The sequence below is a fragment of the Botryllus schlosseri genome, chromosome 6, assembly GCF_051294905.1.
Source record: "Botryllus schlosseri isolate E-star chromosome 6, Bs_hap1, whole genome shotgun sequence".
Classification (NCBI taxonomy): Eukaryota; Metazoa; Chordata; class Ascidiacea; order Stolidobranchia; family Styelidae; genus Botryllus; species Botryllus schlosseri.
Genome location: NC_137241.1, coordinates 4,783,476 through 4,808,214, shown reverse-complemented (window position 1 = coordinate 4,808,214; position 24,739 = coordinate 4,783,476). Strand labels below are relative to the sequence as shown.

General features: G+C 39.7%; 2 protein-coding genes across 3 annotated transcripts in view; one reads left to right on the top strand and one right to left on the bottom strand.

Moving 5' to 3' along the window:
* Nucleotides 1-11,540: 11,540 nt before the first annotated feature.
* Nucleotides 11,541-24,739, bottom strand: part of LOC145440454 (uncharacterized) — a 66,853-nt gene continuing 53,654 nt past the window's right edge. Inside the window, exons 4-9 of the mRNA XM_080318064.1 lie at nt 18,981-19,117; nt 17,429-17,580; nt 17,012-17,288; nt 16,839-16,950; nt 16,288-16,404; nt 11,541-11,966 (exon numbers count right to left, since the gene is read on the bottom strand). Coding sequence (XP_080174190.1) covers nt 11,758-11,966; nt 16,288-16,404; nt 16,839-16,950; nt 17,012-17,288; nt 17,429-17,580; nt 18,981-19,117 — 1,004 coding nt within the window. The 3' untranslated portion in view covers nt 11,541-11,757. The remainder of the gene's footprint in view (nt 11,967-16,287; nt 16,405-16,838; nt 16,951-17,011; nt 17,289-17,428; nt 17,581-18,980; nt 19,118-24,739) is intronic.
* LOC145440458 (uncharacterized) overlaps nt 12,785-24,739 on the top strand; it is a 162,064-nt gene continuing 150,109 nt past the window's right edge. For both annotated transcript variants that reach the window (XM_080318069.1, XM_080318068.1), the window contains exon 1: nt 12,785-13,127. The gene's annotated coding sequence lies outside the window, so the exon portion shown is untranslated. The remainder of the gene's footprint in view (nt 13,128-24,739) is intronic.

The following is a 24,739-nucleotide window of genomic DNA, read 5'->3' as shown; positions in this document are numbered from 1 at the left end:
GAACTTATGTTGAGTCATCACAATGGTGGTCAGCATTTTTTGTGTCGTCATTTTTTAACACAGTGTATAAATGCTTAAAATCCCTATATATACCGGAATGGTTCGAACTGAGTGAATCCTAAACAAAAACTATCATGTATGCAAAGCGGTGTCATTTTATACACGCGAAAAGTGGAAGAAAATCCCCCCTATTGGTTGTCGACTTAATGCCACTTTTCAAAATACGGGGTTTATACAGGGGTCAAAATGTCGCCATTGTAACTCTAAATTCCTGCTACTTCATGGCTTGATTTCTTTTGTAAGGGGCAAATGAGGGACTAATGAGCGTGGTCCCAAACGGATTTGCTTAACAGACGATAACAACTGAGGGAAAAATGTCGCCAAGAATTAGGGGGACACTAAATTGTCTCCCTATTTTTTTCGTCCCCCAACTGCTACAAAAATAAGTACGATTGTCTCCCAAAGTAGCCTAATAGGTAAATATATATAGGCCTGTATAGGCTTTATATATTCATATCCAGTACACAGAATCTGTGTGAATAGTGGTAGTAGATGACTGGTTGAGGACAGAGCATGTTATTTCTGACAGGAAAACCTGAGAAAAGTTAGTATTCTCGGAGACATCGACCTGATCCGTGGTGCGCCGAGCATCAAGAACGCTTCAGCAATGATTGGTGGCTTGCGTTGATCGTCTCTATATCGTAATACGTAAAATGACCTTGATTATAATCTACACGTTTAGAGGTTCTTCTAATAAGAGAATAGTCATATTGAAATGAACTCGAATATTTTAGGCTGACACTCGTCGGGGGTAAGCGTCAGCAACTAGTAGAGAATTGGAAAGAACATTGAATATCAACAATCGTATCTCAATATATGATGTCACCAGCATGAAATTTCGAATAAGAGAGCGTTCAATGTACTATTTATTACTATTACTACTACTAATACATGGAACGGTCTATCATTCGAAATTTCATGCTGGTGACGTCATATTTTGAGATACGATTGTTGATATACAAGGATATATACAAGGATCTAAACAGCTCCATGCAGGCTAAAAATCAGTAATCTTCGGAGATGACAGCGTTAAATGAAGTGAAAGAAGACGGCCTTTCACACGTATATCTAGAATGTTTGCAAAGTTAATGATTGAACCTTTCACTGTACCAGATGTGATCTTCACATGATGAGCAAGTAAAACATATTTAAACCCATCCTGTGTATTTGTTTCTATCGTTTCCATTGTCAATATGTTTAAACAGCATTACCGTGGAGAATTATAAAAATAGTTAATCTCTGGTACCACTGTTTCCATATAGGGTATTTCCCCGACATAAGACTCAAATCCGCGACCAATGCCAGCTGTTGTTAATTCAAGGTTCATGGCATTCATTTTACACCAACCGAAATGATTCGTTATTTGCCGACTTACGGCGGAGGCCAAAAAGCTGAGTAATAACATCCTCGATTTTCGCTAAATCCGCGAGTTCCAAGAACTACCGATTACTAGGGCCAGGGCCTTAACAGCACTTCGTCAGCCACCCCAAACGTTGGTCCAGGGCCCCCAATAGGGTGATAAACCGAACTTATGGGGGGATTCGCCCCCCAGACGCCCCTCAGGCTATACGCTGTTTACCGCTACATATCATATACATTGGGTGTCCGTTTAGTCAGTCAGCTTTTCTCGTCTAAACGCGTGAAGCGCAAATAATTTCCACAATTCATGGCTGAATCGGGCAATATTATTGGGAATTGCATATATATTGCTATCAATTTGTATCCTCTCTCTGCTCACGTAATCAGATTTACCGGTAGAGCTGAGTGAGGTGTGTTTGAAAAGGTAGGACCCCTCAATAATAATTTAACATCTCCGGGTGTATTGTGTACCCGTTGGCGGGAACGAAACAGCACTTCGTCAGTCCCCCAATAAAGCTCGAGTCTTGGGCTCCCATAGGGTGGTAAACCGCCCCGCCATCACGTTGTTCGCTTTTGCCACGAAATTAAAGATGTACTGTTTAGTGAGCCAGCGCGAAGCGAAATTTTTGTCGATATTTCATGATAAAATCGGTCAATAAGATCGGGAATAGCATGTATATTGCTATCAATTTGCTGTCCTCTCTGCTCACGTAATCAGATTTACCGGTAGAGCCCGTAAATAGTAATTAAACATCTTCGGGCGGGCGGACCCATTGGATTGACTTCGTTACATGATGTTATTTCGTGACCTCCTGTCTGCTATATCAAAAATATAGAATCGCCCAAAGTACAAAACTAAAAGATCACACTATTTCAAATTGGTATTTCTTCCCTGGCATATAATTTTTCCCTGTGGGTGGTATTAGTCTTGTGAGGTTCAGATTTCCCGGACAGGAACATTTAGGCGCCAGTCATTTAGGGGCCTATGGACAATTAAACCTACATGTATTTCGTATATAAAACGAAGTTTTCGGTCAGCAGAAGGGGAGTCCTTTTCGGCCAAGGTATTCTCGCTGCCTATCGTTCTGCTACACTTCTTGCAGTCGCATGTTACATGGTCTAAGACTTTATATGTCTTGGTGGGTCGTGGCGAGGTAATGGCCAACGCCAATATGCCCATTCCTATAAATCTCTTGTATTTTTTCTTGGGGGAAGAGTACCCAATATTCAAGATATTATGCACCTTGGAATCACGCCAAGCGCGAAAATTTTTTGAAAAATTTGCATAAATTTTCAAAAAATACTCTATAATTTATGCTAATTCACGGAATAATTTTGGGCCCCCTTCGAGCCCGTCCCCCCCAATGGGGGGGTTTGGGGTGCGGCAGTTACGCCCCTCACTAGGGCTACCATATTTTGGAAATCTGAAAAAAGGACACTTTTTCCAAATTTTCAGACTTACAAAACCTGATGAAAATCCTGAAAAATTGGTAAGTTTTTCCCACTTCGTGGTCGGTTGACTAATAAAAGGTCAACTTCCCAGCTTAACTCTCGAAATACAGTTTTTCTTTCACATTATCCGTTGGTAGACTAGGTAAAAGGTCAACTTTCCAGCTCAACTCCTGAAATACCCGCCTGAGCGTTACTTCAGAGCTGATTTACTGTATCTCAGTCGAATTTTGCCTATATTTAACCAAAATTCTCAAAAAGGAGGGCAAAATCTCAAAAGAGAGGACATTTGGGCGTCCTCCGAGGACACTTTCAAAAAGTCAAAAAGGAGGATAAATCCTCCCTAAAGAGGACGTATGGTAACCCTACCTATTACGCAGTAGAATATCCGCACACCAAAACATTGGATCTTCGTGTGAAATCAGTGGATCTACAAATCTAGGAATTTTGTAAGGTCTCCAATTATTGTGAGGGAAAGTCGATCCGAGAAAAGGTGAACATTTGGTTTAGGAGTAACCGCATTGGACCAAATTCGGCCGTGGTGTAACATATCGGCAAGCTAACGAAATCATAGCTAATGGGCTCGCGTCCTGGTGACGTCATGATTCACCATTGTGAAAACTTCTGTTCCACTTTTTGTTCATAAATAATAATAGGCCTATATCGTGTGCGTCAAATCATATGGCGGGCCACAAGTGGTACGCGTGCCGGGTACTGCCAACCCCTGAATTACACGGATCGGATGGTGAGGAGAGCCTACATAAACGACCATTAGGAATTCTGGGGGGGGGGAGGACTTCAGTCCGACTCTTACTCGCATCCCACTAACTGTGTTGCATGTTGCAAATGTAAGGTATATTTATACACATCCTACGTACGTTTATAACATGGCTCCTGACTGCGACCCCGACTCCAACTTCTTTAATATGAAAACAATTGCTTTCAAACATCTCCTAAAATTACTAATAATAAATAAAATAGGATTTGCATGTATCACCGATCATTGTTATTGGTAACGATATTGATAAAATTTAACATTTATTGCCGATTGCATGATAGGAAGAAAATTTCAACCAAATCGTGACTAAAACAAAACTACTCAAGTAGTCACAAATTGATGCAATTTTTGGAATTATACCATGATAATATGAAAGAGTAAATACATCGTCTGATTTTGTAAGTGACAGCGTCATTTGTAAAATTTATGCAAAATGTAACCAAACGCTGCATCCCACTAGATAGAATCAAAAATATTTCTACCAAGTATCTCAGCCGCTTGGGTCGAACAAATGTTTCCGAAAGAGTGCAAGTATGTTACATGATATTTGACTACTCGCTAAATTTCCTTTCTGATCACCGTTTATTAGTAATGAGAGAGCGTGTACTTGTCATCAGTATAGTGTGTAGTGAAAGATTTTGTACATCTCTGTATTAGTTGTTGACTCATACACTAGCTAGACTGACTACAGCCAGGACCGTAACGTCCGCACCCCAAGCCCCCCAATTGTGGGCGGCGAGCTCGAAGGGCCCCTAAAATTATTTCACAAACTAACATAAATTATAGTTTTTTTTTAATGAATGCAACTTGTTCAAAATGTTCTCGCGCTTTGCGTGATTTACCGTTGCATAATATCTTGATTATTTGGTACCCTTTCCCAAAAAAATAATACGCAGGATTTATAGAAACGGGCATTTCGGCATAGGCCATTACCGCGCCACGACAGACCAAGATAAATCAAGTTTTAGGCCATATAAGAGGTAACATGCGACTTCGAGAAGTGTGCCAGAACAGACAGACAGACAGACATTCATTGATTTGTCAAACAAAAATTTGACTGGAGGTAACGAATCGTTTTCGGAGGGCTGACGAAGTGCTGTTTTGGTCCTGACTAGAGCTACACTTCTATAGTATTATCCGACTTTAATTTTAGAGGACGTTTTTTTATCATGTTTAAATGATTCATACGCATTAGAGTATCTGGGGCTTGTCTATGTTAAAAAAACTACAGCATATGAAAAAAGGAAGAATATTTCGAAATGGATACTTACATGATAATTGCACAGTGAATATTTCGAGCTGTGCCACAATAAAACAATTTTGCATCCCATCGTCAACATTATGTTTTCAAATTTCTGATGGGTATATAAAAGTCATTCAACCATCACTGTGACATATAATTTTCGAAGTAAATTTGTCGGAGTCGGAGCCGGAGTCGGAGTCGGTACGTTTAAAGACTCTGGAGTCAGAGTCGGTCAATTTAAAATGTCTGGAGTTAGAGTCGGTGAAAAAATTTACCGACTCCACAGCCCTGGTTGAGACTCGAGGTGGAGTTCAAATCCTAGTTTATACTATTCGTTATCGAACTCAAGTCAGGTTCAACTCACTTTGTAGAGACCTTTAGGAGGTATTGAAGGCTTCGCATTCAAAATATACTCATTTTCTCACTCTTCATATGTTTATGCAAACAGATAAAAGGGTTTCTCGGCCTCTTTTTCAAGTATCGGTCCCGATTCACGAGACTCGAATCAAGTCATATGACCTGGCCGAATCATGCGCAATGACTTGAGTACAAGTCGAGTCCATACAGAAAGTGAGTCAGGTCGAGTCATTTTCCATTTGTTATGAAAATGATTCGAGACAACGAAAAATTGCGACTCGAGTCGAGTCGAATGACTCAAGAAGTTATTACAACCCTGTTTTAAATTTTTTTTCATTTGCGGTATTTTCAGCCAGAAATCATTATCAAGGATGACCAAATTAGGTAATCTCGGTGGGCTTCGAAACGTGTACTTCTAACTTTATACAGAGCTCTAGTAAAATCCGTGATCGATTATGGAATGGAGGCGTATTTCTTCGCACCTGTGACGTACCTGAAGAAAAGCACGGTGATCACTATAAGGCACTACGCGTGTGCTGTGGTGCGATGAAAAGCACTCCGATATGTTCGATAGAAGAGTCGTGCAACTGCCAGTACACCAGTTTCTTTGTTTGAAATACAGATATGAAACTTCAACCAAGGCAAACCACCCAAACTCTGAATTACTCCAGACAACGTGGGAAGACACATAGGCTACTGCCTACTGAGAAACAGATATTGTACGTTCCACTTCTTGACAAGATTGAACCCACTCGACAACCAGTGTATTCGCGGCAAGGAACTCGTTCAAGCCGCACCTTGGACAATCGGTGATTTACAGGTTGATTTGTCATTATCACGATCGAATTACACCATGTAATAAAAATTTGGTTGAGCCGATATTACAGGGCGTATTACTACAGGGCAATTTTGAGTAGAACGAGAAACCACAAAAGTGATATTTCTCAAAGACTAAGGACACTTCAAGAGAAATTTTCGTATTTTAGTGATTGGTTTGGAATAGCAGAACACAATACATAAGAATTTTTACTCAATTAAATTTTTGAAATTTTTTAACAAATTCCGAAAATATGCTTTCTGTGGGTTGGTGAATTCCACAGATATTGTTCCATCTTTAGCCTTGATTATTATAAACGCTAAATACTATTAATTAAATTAAAATATTAGTTGATAATCACATAATACCATTCAGCAAAAACAGTGGTAGGATTATTAGAAATAGATAAATTCCCAATCAAGCACTTCCCTTACATACTAATCATTTTTTGTTCAAATCGAGGTGCTAACAATGGTGTTTATGAAAACTTTGCTCATATCAAAACACCCTTCACCGTAACGCAATACGTGTTATACATGAAAATGATTTTTATCGAGTACTGATCGGACAGTCGAATCTCGGGTTGCGAATCAATTGGTTAATAGGTATTCCGTAAAGAATTTTCTCGTGTCACGATACCTTACATTATAATACATGGATTCTCTTGCGAGATATATTTCTAAATCTATCATTTGTCACACATTCAAATCTCGTATACTCAATATACAATTTGTTAATCTCAAAGTCACATTGGTCGAGCAATAATTGCTGTGTCTTACAGAATATAAACTTCTTTTGCAGTTGAATAAACAATCACTGATCGAGCTGCATGTTTTCAACCTTTGATATTGCTGTTTCACCTTTGGCCTTGATTAGTGTAAACCAGTGGTTCCCAACCGGTGAGGATTTCCCCACCAATAGTCGGGAATTCAATGGTTTCTGATGCGGAATGGACGCATTTGGTAAACATTAAATACAGGATAGTCTACATATTCACGAAGACACATGCGCGAATACCGTTACGAGTTAACTGCTCTGGAATGTATGTATCGAAAATTATAAATTGACAGTGTCCTTGTTGGACGCCGTAATGTCTTCTTTGATGGGAATTTTTCCTCTTTTTATCTGAAAAGGATTTAAATACCACGAAAAATGCGACACCGACGCGGCGAACGTCAGATTTTCGTAAAATAATCGGAAGCCGAGTCAAAGTGAAGACCTTTTTTTAGTCAACACAAAATTATCGGTCGAAAATTTTTCAAAATCAATAGTTCTCTTGGAGCTTTTAGAATTTATAAAAAGGATCTCAAAATATGATACCCCTATTTTAAAGGGTGTATAGGAATTTTGGGTAGTGGGGAATGAAGACTCAGAATAAATAAGAAGTGGGGATTTGAGACAAAAAGGTTGGGAACCACAGTTGTAAACGATTAAGTTTGTGAAATATTTGCTGATAATCACAATATACCATTCTGCAATACAGCATCACCATATCTTGAAATATATTACATGGATTCGCTTGCCAGAAATTAATTCTCGCAATCTGTCATTGATCAGATATTCAAATCTGTTAGGATTTACCCAAACTCAATCGCGACACGAAAATAATCAGGTAGTTGATGCCGTTGACGCAAGCGCTCGAAAGCCTGTTTCAAATCTCTGTGACATACACACGGGAAACAATATCCAGCAGTGATTCATTACACTCGATAGGATAGGTGGGTGCTGAGCGGTTGTATTTACCATGTATATTCAACGTGTACGCGGTAAATCCGATATCCAGCTTGCGGAACGTTGAATCCTTGTACTACATTTACTGATATACTAAGACAGGTAGGCTATTTATTAGACTCGACAGGATGCCAGAGTGATTGGTTGCACAGAATATTTAGGTCACTGCGCGCCTGAATACCTGTTTCAAAATCCACACGTGAAAAATCAGCTACATGCACGCCGCACGGATATCCCACACCGGTTGAGATTTATCGTGACCGAAACAACGGCATACACAGAGTCATTATAGTTCCACCAAGTACACAGACCGCGTACCACGAACCTCCACACGCCGCTTTTCTGAAGCTCCGGTGTTTGGTTTCTTTATTCTGTTCCGATCGCTATAAACTGTACAAGTACATGTACAGCTATAATTCTTTAATCCTCTTGTAATTTGGAAAAGCTGTAGCTGTAATTCTAATTCTGTTCTAATTCGGAAAAACTGTGTAGTTATAATTCTATTTCTGGTCCAATTCGGAAAAACTGTATAGTTATAATTCTAACTCAAATCTAATTTTGAAAAGTTGAAAATTTCCCGGAATTGTCCGACTATGTTCTCTACTGGTAGATGAGTCCGACGAAGATTTGGACGATGTGCCTGAATCTAAGCGTAGTGTTAGTGGGAAAAAGAGAATATCCGTGTTTGATGACAGTTTCCACCTGCTGCCGAAGAGAGCAAACGTTTTCAAACCAAACGAAGTGGCGAGGAAGAAAGCAGAACGAGACACATTGGAAGGGCGGTCTTGTCCACAGTGCGATTTCTATAATAGGTTGGTTTACCCGTCAATGTCATGACATAGGTTGACTTTGTCAGGAGCAGGGTTGTAAGTAGGGCTGGGCACAATGATTCGAGTACTCGAATCTGAATCGAGTATTAATTTTAATGATTCGAGTCGAGTAGTAAAAGACGATTTTTTCGAGTACTGAAATTACACCCCCCTCACCACTGAAAGTTGATTTATCAACGAGGAGTTTATGAACGATCAACGAGTTTATGCTAATTTCACTGTTGAAGCCTTGAAACCCTGATTGGCCGTATCGTAGCATACGAAACATGGAGTACAAAGCTACGAACGTTACTGGAAACAGCACATTTCCGAAGTCATGATACTCCCACAATATTGTCACCAAGTGCAATGAAATCGGTATGGTCGAAAAAAACAACAAAGTATCCTTAATATGATGGGTAACAGGCATTATATTCTTTGTGGTCGCTTAAAAGGTACATATTTGAACTTTGAAAAATAATATTCTGCTATGACGTCATAATGGGTGATACTCGATTACTCGACTCGACTCGAAGCATTTTACGTGATTCAGAATCGTATCACTCAGGTACTCGATTTTGCCCAGCCCTAGTTGTAAGCAAGTCACAAGTCCATCTGACTTTTATCGTTTTAAGTCGAGTCATTTTCAATTCCCCACCGAGTCTAGTCCAAGTCGGGGAGCATTGGATCGAGTCCAAGTCATCGTGTTTAGAGATTACATTGCTATCAATTTTTATCCTATCTCCGCACATGTAATCTGATTTACCGTTAGAGCTGAGTGAGGTGTGTTTGAAACTGTAGAGCCCGTAAATAATATTTGATCATCTTCGGGCGAGCGGACCCGTTGGTATGACTTCGTAACATGATGTTATTTCGTGACCTCCTGTCTGCTATATCAAAAGATATAGAATCGCCCAAACGTACTAAACTGAAGGATCACACGATTTCAGATTGGTATTTCTTCACTGGCATATAATTTTTTCCTGCGGGGTGGTATTTGTCTTGTGAGATTCAGATTGCCAAGACAGGAACATTGCGCGCCAGTCATTTAGGCGCCTATATGGACGATTAATCTTATATGTATTTTGTATATACAAAGAAGTTTTCGGTCAGCATAAAGGCAATCCTTTACGGCCAAGGTTTTCTCGCTGCCGATCGTTCTGGCACACTTCTTGGAGTCGCATTTTACATGGCCTAAAACTTTTGGTGCGTCGTAGCGCGGTAATGGCCAACGCCGATATGCCCATTTCTATAAATCTTGCGTATTTTTCTTGGGGCTACAGTGCCCAATAATCAAGATATTTGGGGACTTGAAATCGCGTGGAGCGCGAAAAATACTCAATAATTTATGCTGATTCACGAAATAATTTGGGGCCCCCTTCGAGCTCGCCACCCCCCCCCCCCATTGGGGGTTTTGGGTGCGGCAGTTACGGCCCTGCGGAGCCCCACCCCCGCCATTTCAAGAAGACCGTGGATGATATTCCGTCATATGTCGCCTGGAAAGGCAGTGTACGGTATCATCTGTCTCGTGATTCGATTACATGTTGGTATATTACTAATTGTAATTGATCATATTTGACATCATCATTTTAAGTGTTTATATATTACATACAGTTACATATGTTAGTATGATTTAAGCAAGAATAGCTAAATCAATCAATCTAAATCAGGGGTGGGCAAACTTTTGAGCTCGCGGGCCGCATTCAACATCTAAATTCATTCGCGGGCCGCATTATATAAAATTGAGATTATATAGTGAGGACATGGAGATAATATATGTTCCTATTCAAAACAAAACAAACATTGCTTTGATGATATCGTACACACGTCAGAAACATGGCGAGATTTCATTGGCTGGTCGACCTCAATAACCAATTTGTCAAAACTATATACATGAAAATCGGTTGTCCCGATTCTTAGAACAGGATTGAAATTTAAATCTATGAGCAGTGATCTGCTCATAGATTTACTAATTCCACTTTTGGTTCAGTTCCAGGACACACAATACTCACAGCATCATAACCATGTTAGCTTCAAACACGCATCTACGATGTGTGGATAAAATATAAATACCCCAATTCTACGCATACAGAGAACGAATCTACCTAAGACACGCGTAAATCGTTTGTATAAGCACATCACTGAAATAATTAAAACTGAAGTGGCCAATATGAAATCCCACTCGTTATCCGAGTTACATCAATCTCGTTTAGGATTTCTGTGATGTTTAGTATATAGTTGAAACCTTTCAAGCTGCGTGGGCCTTGAGAGCGGGCTGTCGCGCCAGAAATTAAACATAAAGTAAGGAAGTATTTACCTTAAAACAGTGGCGCTCAAACTTTTTGAGACACGCCCCCCCCCTTATGATGGTGAAAAATTTCGCGCCACCCTTATCGTCATATCACAAAACGCAACTTTAGGGTGCTAGCAAACCTAACAGATAGTTAGATGGCACGGAAGGTTACGAATGTGGATCAGGAATTGTTCAATATTTTAGACTAAATACATAGCAATAATCATGACGTGAGTGAGAATCGCGCGGAGCGCGCAAAATTTTTTCAGTGGATGGGGGCGCACCCCAGTTTTAGAACCACTGTCTTCGAATTATCATGGTGAAATAGACTAAGAAAAAGTTTATTGAAGTCCCTGCATTAATTCGATTTTTAATACGGATTTTATTAATATTTAAAAAAAGTTTCTTTAGACTCTTGCGGGCCGCACAGAACGGTGTGGCGGGCCGCATGCGGCCCGCGGGCCGTAGTTTGCCCACCCCTGATCTAAATAAACAAAAGCTCACTGGTTAGTGGTGCTATTCGATCGATTTTCAGAACAGGCCCGCGGGCTACCTGGGACCCGCGGGCACCGCGTTGGTAACCCCTGCTGTAGACTTTATTCTGCGTTAACTTAAAATGTTTTTCTCGTCTTATACTCTTACTATGGTTTTATATTGTATATATTCACAATTTAATTATCGACAATGAACTAATCATATATATTATCGTATCAGTCTCTAATATACTATAAAATCTAGATACATAAACGTGAATATGATATGTATGGATATCTCATTGTGCGATTTTATATCGACAGTGGCTTTTCTTTCAACTGTGCATACAGATATATAGATGTTATACAAATAATCATGGTGTTAGTCTTAAAGATCGGATTTTGAGAAATCCAAAATAACTCGACGAGGCTCATAACACTCTTTGTACGAAACGCATGTTACTCTCGCGATCTCAAAAATTTTCTTTGTAGGATCTTGGGATACATTTTTGCCTTTCACTTTGACCTGCTGCTCAGCACAACCTTGATTCTTCTCTTCGGCATTTTGTCCGTCCAAGTATACAACGGTCTTTATTCCTATAATATATATTGTATGTTATATTATATTATGTGTTTTTAGCATGGTCAATTAAATGGTAAAATCCAACTATATACTCGACTGTTCCACTCTGAGTCAATAAATCACGAGGCAGACACATATGTCGTATAGGGTTGTGTTTAAAACAAAATCAATTTAAACAAACATGTTTAAAATAAGGCCCTTTATTCAAACCATGAGGTGAAAAAATGAAAAAATAAAAATTTCCAAATTTTTCTGCCGACCCCATGAAATTGTTGAGCTGTGTTCAGAGACGTTGCAAAACAAATTTGACTCAATTCCAACCAGTAGAAGCGGAGTTATTAGAGTTTTTCGTTGATATTTCTCGGATTATCCTTGATTGGTGGATAATCCGCGATTTATCAACGAACAACTCACATAACTCCGCTTGCACGGGTCGGAATTGACTCAAATTTGTTTTGCAACGTCTTTGAAGACATCTCAACAATTTCATGGGGTTGGCAGAAAAATTTGGATTTTTTTTTTTAATTTTTCTGTTTAAATTAAAAAATTCAATTGGATCTGCGGAGCCCTATACTTGTTAGAATTGAACCAAACTTGGTGTGCAGCGTTCTTTAGTGTAACCTGACGATTTAAGAGGTGAACGGCTTGAATCGGGAAAAAAAAGTTACTTTTGAACAGCCCTAGTACAGGGGTGTACCAGCTCCGAATTACAATGAGCCGATGGCTAGCTATTACAAAGGCAGGTTTATGGGTCAGTACAGGTTGACGCACAGGTCAATGAGCAATATGGTACGATGTTATCTCAAGTGTAATACTGTACACCGCTTGTAAACGACTGTCTCAATTCCGCCATGCGCGAAAGCATAAGTAGGCCGTACGCAAACCACAACCGTGACGGCACACACGGGCAGTCGGGCACAGGCAATCTGCGAGGCACGTGTTCTCAGAGCCCGCATATTCAGGTCGGCGCGCTCGCGCTTCAGTCGTAAGATAGACGATTGGCTCCATTTCGCGTCATTTATTCTTTCTATTTCTTATTGAACCGCAGTATGATTTGAACCTGGTAAATCTACAAGTTTCTGACCACTAATTACTACTATTTGGCTGTTATGTGCTATAAAAGAAAGCTCCTTGGATCTGCGTGTGTGATCAGGATTGCAAGAGTACTCAGAGCGGTCATTAGTCAGTCGACTTCGTGCGTACTACGGGAACTGTAGCTGTAGCGTCGACTCCAATCAAGCACTATACCAGCGTGTCTTGCAACAAGTCGTTGCAGCGACCGCTACACCGCTTGATTGTGATGTCATAGGCAAATATTTCTCCTTTGGACTAATGGTTCCGTTTGGTGTTGGAAAGTATGCAGTTAACAAACATGTGTTCAGCTATAGTCATTTGTCTTTTAGTGATTTTTGAGGAAACCACCGCGATAGCTCAGACTTCTTGAATCGGTACTTCCTACCCGACGTTAATAAACTGCAATGCACATAAATGAAGTGACGTAGCCAGCCAGTGTCGAAACAGCTTCCATGTTGAAATCGAAACCCTTTTGTTTTAAAATGCCGATTTTATGTCCAATATTTCGACATACATTTGCAATTTAGTATTTTGTTATTAGTGATGCAAATTAGCGACAATAGACTGTGTATAGCGGCATGCGATCTGAGGTTACTGACATCTCTTGCAGCCCATGTGCTACTATCGACTGTGTGTGGTGTGGGGCAGGCCTGAAACGCAGTAGGCTGGTGCGCCTGCTATCATCGCTGATCTGAATTACCGCTTCTGCAGCAGTAGCTTTACCTACTCTCTCCCCAATACTGTTACATTTAGGTTGATTATCGTTCGTAATGCCATGCTGTTTTTGGGCTGACACGAAATAAATTCCAATTTGCGTGGCGGGCGGCCTAACTGGCTCCGAATAGACTCTGTGACCGAATACTATTTTCTTCAAATCCAAATTTTTTGACGGCAATAACTCCGCTTCTACTGGTTGGAATTGAACCAAATTTGAAGAACATCGTTTTTATAGACAACATAATACTTTCACGGGATGAACAGAAAAATTTCAAATTTTTCGTGATTTATTTTTATTTAATAAATAGAAACTTTCTTCTCCCGTAGCTATGCGGCTACTGGTTGGAATTGAACCTAATTTGGTGTGTAGGCTTAAGTTAGGTACCCTAACAATTTCATCACGTAGCCAGTACGATTTGAGAAAAAAGTCATTTTTGAAGACCCCTGATGAACAGGGGTGTACGAGTTTTGAACAAACGTCAAAAGGGTGTACCACGTCGGAAAAGGTTGAAGAGCACTGGGCTATACCACCAATCACTGTTATTAATAACCGTACAGATAAAGTGCGGCCAACCCGTGGTACGCAGGCCAAATTCAAGACCGCGAGAAACTATTGTATGGCCTGCGAGGCAATTCTCGAAATTATTTATAACACCAGGTAAAATTGCAAGGCCAACCAAAATTTTATTATCCTGACCGCGAAAATTGATGATGACTAAAACATCAGTTCTGACAAATTGGCGTATCCAGGGGTCAGCCACATTTATCGCAGATCTTCGTATAGTAAAATATTCCGCAGCAGATTTATTTGACATGAAATTTTTCTCGGCACTTAGCATGATTTATTGTCACTAGATATTTTACATTCAGTATTGGAGCCCCCTTCTGAAAATTACAAGTTCATGTTATTTACATAATTTAGTCTAGCTATATTCGCAATTAGGAGATAACGTGTCGTCCAACATACGGCTTCGCTTGTGCACTAACAGCGAGATTGTCGACGACGAAACATTTGCACAGAATGATAGAGGCATGTTCACCGAAACCTTCGATATTGCTATTTGTAAACGTCGAAGAATCCTGTCCTTGCCAAAGGAGCCCAGTGGTATACAGATGCGACCCCCAATATATGTTAGTAACATATTTATTGATAGAATTCAGTCATTACATTTGAAAAAATTTCGCGCCTGGCGCGACCAGGGCATCACTGCACATAGCACTGTTGCATGACAGAATTGTTATCAATTTTAGAGCGTAGTTATATAAGTATTGTTTGCAATGTTGCCTAATTCGGTTCGTTCCTATCGGGCGAATGAAAAAAGGTTATCAACATTCTAGTTGCGCGAGCAATGGTTCTTAAATCTCATGTGCCTTTGACCGAAAAAGTTGGCCACCCCTGATATCGATAAGATTAGACATTACTTGCAAATTACAATTCAGTCCATAGAGGAAGAAAATCGCAATATGCATTTTTGCGATGCAGTCCAAATTGATGTAATTGTTGGAATTATACCATGATACTGTGACAGAGCAAATGCATCGGCTGGTTTTGTAAAATTGTAAAATTGATGTAAACATAACCAAACGATGCTTCTCACTTGACAAAATTAAAAATATTTGTAGTGTAGCTTAGATGTTTGGGTCGAACAAATGATTGAGAAAGACTGCAAGTACTAGTCCATGAATACTTGACTAAGTACATGTAGACTAGACAGACATAGGCTATAGTATTTGACTACTTACTAAATTTCATTTATGACCAATGTCTATTCGTAGTAGAAGAGTACGTGCTTGTAATCAGTATAGTGTGTAATGAGAAAATTAGTAAGTTCAATCTCTGTAATAGTTGCTGGTTCATGCACATGTGTATGAGCTACACTTGGATTTTTTATCTACATTTTAATCATACAAGATTGGATATATGTCATATTTGAATGATTCATACATATTAGGATATTAGAGAGTCCATGTTACAAAAACTTATAAAATTTGAAAAAAGAAGGATATTTAGCAAATCATTCTTTCATGTTAATTGCATAGTGGATAATTCGAGCTGTGCCACAATGAAACAATTTTGCATGCCACCGTTAATCATATGTTTGCATATGTTTAATGGTTGTATGATAGTCATTCAACCGACAGTGTGCATGGCATATAATTTTCGAAGTAAATTGGTAATACTGTTGGAGTTGGAGTCGGAGTCGGAATCGGTACGTTTAAAGACTCTGGAGTCGGAGTCGGTATATTGAAAATGTGTGGAGTCGGAGTCGGAGGTAAAATTTACCGACCCCATAGCCCTGAGCTGCACTGATCAGTATAATTAATACCCTGCTGTACATTGAACAATACGGGCATCTTATTAAATATCACTCCCCATAATAGAAGTCTACTCAAAATGTTTGGGATTATGGAAATTATTGTGAGCTACACAAAGTTATCACCGATGTAGAATGTACGACTTCTTTGTGTGCTTCGTCTTACGAGAATTACCATCGTATTTTAAAGACACCGGATGGTGACGAAATTATTCCCTGTAAATCTTACCTGCCTGTACAATGACTTTGGCGCATTCATTGCAGGGAAAGCGAGTGACGTAGAGCGTGCAGTCGCGCAGAGACACAGGATTCCTGTTTACCATCGCGACGACTGGAGCATGCAGGTCTGGAGGAAAGAAAATATACTGTATACTTTTTCTTAAAAAAATTAAGAAGTTCCTTGGATTTAGGCAAACTGCAGACGACATCAATGGAGCTTGTTTTAGCCAGGGATTTTGTTAACATTCAAATGACGTTCGTGTTCGGCATGCGCGATTCAATAAACCAGAGGTTTGCGTTCGCCACGGAACCTTAGTAGGTTCTCCGCGGTAGACAACTTCAGAATTACCCAGCAACCTTAGCTAGCATCTACGATTCCGAATCCTTGAATTTCAATTTGCTATGATTCGCTGCATCACGAGGGCAAGAAAGGAAATTCATGATCGGGATTATTCTCAATTGTAAGTGCTACAGGAATTGCTTACACTTACTGCAAACATAAAGATTCGGATATAATCGACCACGGTGATGCTATAAAAACCTATTTCCGGATAATATTACCCAATTTCTTCTCCAACTTCTTCCCTTTCTTTTCAACTTCAATTTGATCGATAATGCGACAATACCCCAATCCTATAATTCTGCTATCTTCATTGACCACGCAGGCGCCTTCCTGGACAATGAATGCATGCATCTAGGGATTGATTATGCTGCGATTTTGATTTAGTATTTACGTGTGCCTCAGATCCCGTCAAATCTCCTGCGATGATCGCCATTCCCATGAAATATTGTTCCCAAGATATCGGTTTCAACTCTTCTGCAATACCTTTCTTGGTTTCTTCGCATTCTTCCATGCACTTTTCCATCTCTTGCAAGATTCGTCGGCATTCGTCCAATGTTCTGTGGTTTTTGTACACAGGTTTCCTGCCGCCTTCAAATAATTCGATCTCCTTTTTTAATAAGTCAATCTCCTCTTGCAGTAATTCGATCTCCTTCGTGATAAACTTATTTCTGCAAAAAATAATTAAAAAAAACACAAGTAAATTCAGAGATTACCACGATGGTTGGCCATTCCCATGATAATATTACGACAATATCAGCATGCGTGCTTGTTTTCAATATAGTGCTTGTATGAACGTCAGCTTACTTACCCACGCTTGTACTTTTTTCCGTCCGATCCCGGCCGCGACTTTTTTGAAGGGGGTTCGTTTACGGAGTCCCCTTCTTCATTCTTCCACCAGATCGAATGTGAGCCATCTTCCTGTGGATTTCCAAACTGAATCTCCAAAAGTTTTTTGTCCAACTGTAGAAGTTTGTGAATCCACAGTCATTGCATGCAAGCATATAGCCTATACGGCCCGGTGCAAATTAACAAGCGTCAGTAATGTAATTGCATAAACTGATCGCATATAGCTTTAATCGCAAGGGATGTAAACTAGGTAGGGTACTAAGAAATATCGAGCGATCTTCTTCGACTTGAATCATATCTTACAATACTTGAAGCGTTGTGCTCGACCGGCAAACGATATACATCAGTGGTCGGGAACCTATGGCTTGCAAGCCATATACGGCTCGTTCGGGGATAAGATATGGCTCTTTGCCATATATTTATTTTTGGACTGAATTGTTCAATAGTGCAGCGACTTGTTAGTAAATTTTCATCACGGCCAGAATAATTATTTTCGAGGCAGTATAAACAATTGAACACGTCCTTGAGAGGCAAAAACAATGTTGTCTTGAGGTTAAATGGATCGGATTCCCTCTTTCGAAAATCCTCAAATTTAAGTTACTGTCGCGCCGGCGATGAGCCGTGCAGCGCAACGTTATGTTACCGCCAAATACTTCGAGAATTGAGAAGTCCATCAGTATTTAGATTTTTGGAATCAGTGAGACAGTTACATTCAATTAATATCTGGTATAATAAATTCTAAGCTATTTACGACGGATAGCGTTATCAATATTGAGGCTTGGCCCGTCTGTGCATTACCTCTCGTTTCGAGCTTCATTTTCAAACAATAAAAATACCAGTTTTTGCTGAGAAAATGTGGCGCACTCGACGAATCCAATGTAGTGAGTTGGAATTAGTGCTACCATGACGTCACGAATTTTAATTATGACGTAACAACTGATTTGCATGTATGGCTCTTTGGGAGTTAAAATGGAAAAAAGAGGACCAATATGGCTCAACGGACAAAAAGGTTCCCGACCACTAATACACATCGTCAAATAATTGCGGGCATAGTGGCATAATAGTAAACCGCTAACCGATGTTCCATGGAACACATGGGTTCTATGGGTCGGTGTCAGGGTCACGGTCTCAGGGTCTTAATCATCATTGGTTGCAGGCAATTAGCCCGATCTGCAGTCGAATTGTGGCTGTTGTCGTGGTGCACTGGTGGTACGTCGTATGCAGTGACGAACGCGGGGAAGGTCTGGGTTCGAAACCAGAATCCCGTCCTACTGAAATGCCAATTTTATCTCCAATATTTATAGGCTTATTTCTAATCAGCCAATTGGTGTCACGCTGTTGCGAAGCCTTGCAAATTAGCGGGAGTGTTCCGTAGGGCAGTAAAGGTTAAGAGCCACTGCGATTTAATATGTCCCGCTGTCACGGTGAGTATAGGCTTACATCAATGCATACAATACACGCATGTCACAAATGGGAAAACACTCAACCATATGGTTGAAAAGGCCGCACTTTACCTCATCAGAAGGAAACTGCCTGTATTCGAACTTTCCATTTTCATTCTTCCGTTTTTCCAAGAAAGTTCTTGACTCTTTGAATGGTTCTTTATTTCCGTAGCACGTGTCAAACGACAGGTACACTACTTTGCTCACACCTGTGTAGCACACATTTCAAGAATAGCAATGGAATACACAAGAATACGTTTTACGACCGGCACCAGCAACCGGCGGTTCAACAATTGTCATTTCGTCATTTTGATTTTTCTTGACTCGACAATTTTATTGTTCGTTTGGTTCCTTCAATGAGAAAACTTTTTCCAAGTGCCTAAAATAACACCTCAAACCAAATGTGGCTTAATTTCAATCAGCAGAAACGGAGTAGTTACAAGCTGAAGTTTTGATCATTTTTCGAAATAATAGTATTAACGGTGGCTAAGGAGGTTACTTCGCCACGAACAAAGGTCGAGTAGAAGTAGCGCTTTTCCAAGCAGCCTATAACTCCCCTCTCTTTCTTATTGAAAGATTCTACATCTGCGAACTCTCGTGACATTTGGACATTCAGAGATCTTTGAAAAGCTGCTTGGAGGTACAGAACTTCAATCTACAATTGCATATTGAAATGAACCCGAGTATTCTCGGCTAACACTCGTCAAGGGTAATCGTCAGTAACTATAGTTGAGAATTCGCAAGAACATCGTATATCAACAATCGTATCACAAATATGACGTCACCAGCATGGAATTAACGCAATTTAGGGCGGAATAGTCAACAGAGCCCACCGAACGAACAACCAAAGATGTTTATATCCATCTACCTTTAATTCAGGGCTGGCCAACCTTTTCGACCAAAGGGCCACAATCGATGGACGAACTTTTGCGCGGGCCACTATCCGCGCGAAGGGCTAAAATTTTTTGAAGTTCATAGTTCAATAATATTGTCACTTGACTATATTGCGGGCCTGCTGTATATCGCTGGGCAAGTTTGCGAGGACTGGGTTATTCGGCGCATGGACAATTGGACATATCGATATCGAAAGCTGTGACCAACATGCGTCAATTATTTCGTGCCTAGGTTTCACGGTGGACGGTCTTACTGCGAGCGCAAACGCAAGGTCGCATATGTTCAACGACACTTTGTCTCGTAATCGCGAATATAGTTAGACTCTATCTGATACATTAGGTGTTCTTCCATTTTCACAAAAGGGCAACAATATTAAAAACAAGAAATCGAGTGACAACATATTGCGCTAAGCTTGTAGAAAATTTTTACCTTTGATAAATCTATCGCAAATTATTCTGCTTTATTGTAGTGTACGAAGAGGTACCAATATGTGAATGGCTGATGGATCTATCAATGCGTCGGAACTGATATTTTAGTCATCACATCTCAAGTATTGCGGCCAGACTAATCAAATTTTGGTTGGCCTTGCAAGCTCAAAATCTGTGCAATCCATTTTTGATGATATTAGAAATTTCGGAAAGTACCTCGCGGGCCACTCAAAACCTTCTCGCGGGCCACATGTGGCCCGCGGGCCACGGGAGTAGTATATACGATCGCTCGCGAACTAACGTTGTCTCTTATGGGCGGGGTGGCATGGTGCCGAGAAACCGGGGGTGGCATGGTGACCCTTATGTCTTATGGCGGGGGTGGCATGGTGCCATTGTGTCTTATGGCTGCGGTGGCATGGTTACCTTTTCGGGTATAGGCTGCGGCGGCATGGTGCCGTGAAACTCGTGGTGGCATGGTGACCCTTATACCTATAGGCTGCGGTCGCATGGTGCCACTGTGTCTTATGGGTGCGGCGACATGGTTATTTTTTTCGGGTATAGACGGCGGCGGCATGCTAACGTGAAAACTCGTGGTGGTATGCTAATGTTTTTTGGTATACGTGCGGCGACATGCTAACGACGATAAATGTGTCTGTCGTGTATTCTTACGCGATATGTGGTGACTCGCCATGTGTTCTTATGGGTGCGGTCGTGATGCGCACTTTCAACCATCTCTCGCGTGGTGTTGAATAGTCACCAACAATAACCGCACAAACGGAAACGTGGCTTGCAAGAGGATTAAGCAGTGCGACCTATATTCCGAATGACCTGCGCACTGAATTGTTTCCGTGCAGTCGTGTGCTACTATCGATTATTACACTAGACCAGTCAGTGCGAAATAGTTTGCTAAATCTAGGAATCACTTCCAAGGTAATATTTTGGTAATTCGTTTACTGCAGAGCCGGCGTAGACGGCTATTCGAATATCGACAATAACCGCGTTCGCATACTAACACTCTAAAAAGGTGTGAAATATTTGTAAAAATCCTACGACCACTCACAAGATAACACATCAGAATAGTCATCTCTCGTGGTTTGGTGTTACAAAGGTAGGAATTACGCATAAGTAATATTTTGGACGACAATGATATATCGTTATTCTTATGGACGCGACGACATGATAACGTTACAGGTATAGGCTGTGGTGGTGATTCGCCATGTGTTGTCATGGGTGCGCTCGCACGTCGTACTTTCAAGTATAGGTATCTCTCGCATGTCGTATTGGAAACTCGTGTTGGCTCGCTCACGCGGTGAAATTTTAGTAATCAGTTTGTCGCAGAACTTGATTTCACTCGTAAGATCTAATAAGTAACGAATAACAGACCGCCAGTGTCGGTAACTTGAATAGCGACAAATTGTCACTTATTTCCGCTCTAACCATTATCCTTTGTGAGGTCTCTCAAATAGGTGTGAAATAATTGTAAAATCCCACGATCGCTCACGAGGGTAAGGAATAACAGAACCACAACGGTAACGACTTGAATACACACGAATTGTCAATTGTTGGTATAACTCGAATCTTTTTAAGAGTATAATCCTTTTGAAACTGAATATTACTTAATTGACTTGACCAACTTTCAACTCCGTTTCCGGATCATTCGCACATTCCATGCCGCTGTTTTGTTTTAACACTTATAGAATCAATACCAACTATCTCTAACCCGATAATATTCAATCATTTTGGTAATTTGTCAACTTTAAATCCGTTCGTCAGATGTACTACAGGTAAACTGAGATAATCAAAAATGAAATATTTTGACTTGGTGTAATGTGAATTGAAATAGGGTTGACAAACATGACTACCATCTTTCCAAGTACCATTTCGATATTATACACACATTGATTTGAAACAAGTAATGAAACATTACAACTCTATTCGCGATCAGGCTTTCCGTTTGCCAAAGAGACAGTTTAACATCTTACCATACTCAAAAGAATTATTCACAACAAACACCAGTGTTAAAAATCTAGTTTTCACTTACTTGATTATATCAGTACAGCTAGCAAACTTGAATTAATTCATCTGGTTGTATTCATATGACCGATAATTTTTATCCAACTGTTAAGGTCGTTATACTACTCTGTAAGACAGAGTATTTACTAATCGGTGCATATACGATTTGACTTGGGCATATTATATTTTGAGTATACGAGATTTGAGTGTCAGAACAATAACTGAGAATTAAATTATCACAATTGACTCCATATACGACAGCGTAAAAGATATTGGGATGTCAGCATCTCTTTACGGTTATAGTTACAACCACATTACCTAATTTACCCGACCAACTCGTCATGATCATTCCCGAAATCAACACAAACATGACTACTGACTTGAGTCAACCACAAAACAGCATCAAGTTTTAAATCCGCTTGTAGCTTACGGCTTATTTGAATGCGGGTTATGTTTTGTTGTAATTGAGTGTACGGAAATAGTATTACGTCTCGACATCTCACCATCTTACCATACTCAAAGAGTCAACCACGAAAACATTGTCAAGTAAATCCGTTTGTACCTTACCCAACCAACTCAAACAGTATCAGTATGAAAAACAGCCAAACATACACGAATCCATACAATCACTAAAACCTAAAATCCATAACAAGCTTGGTTGTATTCATATCCCTACACATCTTTTTTTATTCAGCTTGAAAAGTCGTTACTATTCTGTAAGATAGAGGAATTACTACGCGGTATATTCTGCAAGACAAACTAATTACTACTCGGTATATTTTGCAAGACAAAAGTAATTACTTCTCAGTGTCGGCGACTTGAGATTAACATAATATGTTTGAGTATACGAGATTTGAAAGTCCGACCAACGTAGTTGAGAATTCATTTCTTACAATCGAACGATGGTGTTATATTCAAAGTTATCATGCTGTGAACATAAGGATTGACACATTGATTTGACATATGAGATTTGTAATAGTTGATCATTACTTTATTATTAAATTATTTGCGTTAATTAGACCCGGCGTTGTGGTAAATGTTATGACAGCAACAGACTTTTCAGTACCAATGTTATTAACATATTAAGCTGTAAAACTATGTGTGTCTGAAATGTTCTTGATAGGAAAATTACTCCACCTTGGTAAAAATCACTTTGTGTATCGCGGATATCAGAAAATATTTCCGGTAACCAAGACTAAAGATGAAACGACAATATCGGTATTATTACATTCAACAATCAGTACAATTATTAAAATCTATCGTTTGCGATAAACAGCACTAAAGATGTAATAATTCCAGTATTCATACATTGAACATCCGATACAAAATGCTTCATTATCCCGATTCCCAACGGGTAATTGAAACGACTAAGTGTAGAATCAGTATATCAAAATATCGTTACTATTGAATCCAACGATTTATTGTCGGAATTTGTGACAGAGAATTGAAACATATGCACTTTACAGAGTGTGAAAATATCACTTTGAGTATCGAGTACCGTTCGAAGCTAGCGATCAATTCTTAATCATTTCAGTAACTCCCCATTGTGTGTGCTAAATGTAAAATATCGCGAGGTTATACACTCTAAGACTTTGATTATTGCAAAAGTAAATTGTGATATGTTTGTTAGATGCATCCAATTCAACTAGAAGTGTCTAGTGCCCAACACTCGTAATATCGAAAAAGTACTTGCCACACTGTTATTTGCTAAACGTGTTTTGCATTGTTGTTCATTTCTAGTATTGATTGAAATCATTCTCGAGCCCTCAAATAATAATTCCCGACATGAAACCAAGCCGCTGAAAGTCGTTACCATCACGAAGAAACAATGTGTACGATGTTTGTCAAATGTGTCCTACCTAACCAACAGAAAACAATTTTCACTCACTCGAAATGAAACCAATGTGATGGCCTCCATTCGATATTTTGTTTGTGTCAAATACTTTGCAATGAACACATTTGCGTGGTTGAGCTTTACATCATCAAGCTGTTATTTGTAAATCAAGATTTCAGTAAACTTGTAAATGTACCGTTTAACTAACCGACATTTAGTGATTGGGGGAACATACCAACCGATACACAGTCACTTCGAAATACTGCATTGATCTTAATTTCCATCATCGTGATAATCGAAGTACATTTCTTTCGAATTCGTAACAACCGGTGTTTCTACGACACGATAAATTTTTGACAAGTTATGCTTAGAAGATTGGCTGCATATCGCGAAAAAAAATAATATACCTCTCATATTGATACTGTTACTCCATTGATCGATATTTTCAAACGAGTAAAATTTATTACTTGAGTTTCTCCGCTTAATGTAAATGAAAACTCAACCGTCTTTTAACATCACAAAGACATTGATAAAAAGTAGGCAATCAAACACAACACTTTGTACGACACTAATTATTGTTCCACACATCTCATTTCATACTAAGTGTATACGAAAGATATTCACGACACACGAAAATATTCCCATGCTACAAACCTGTACAA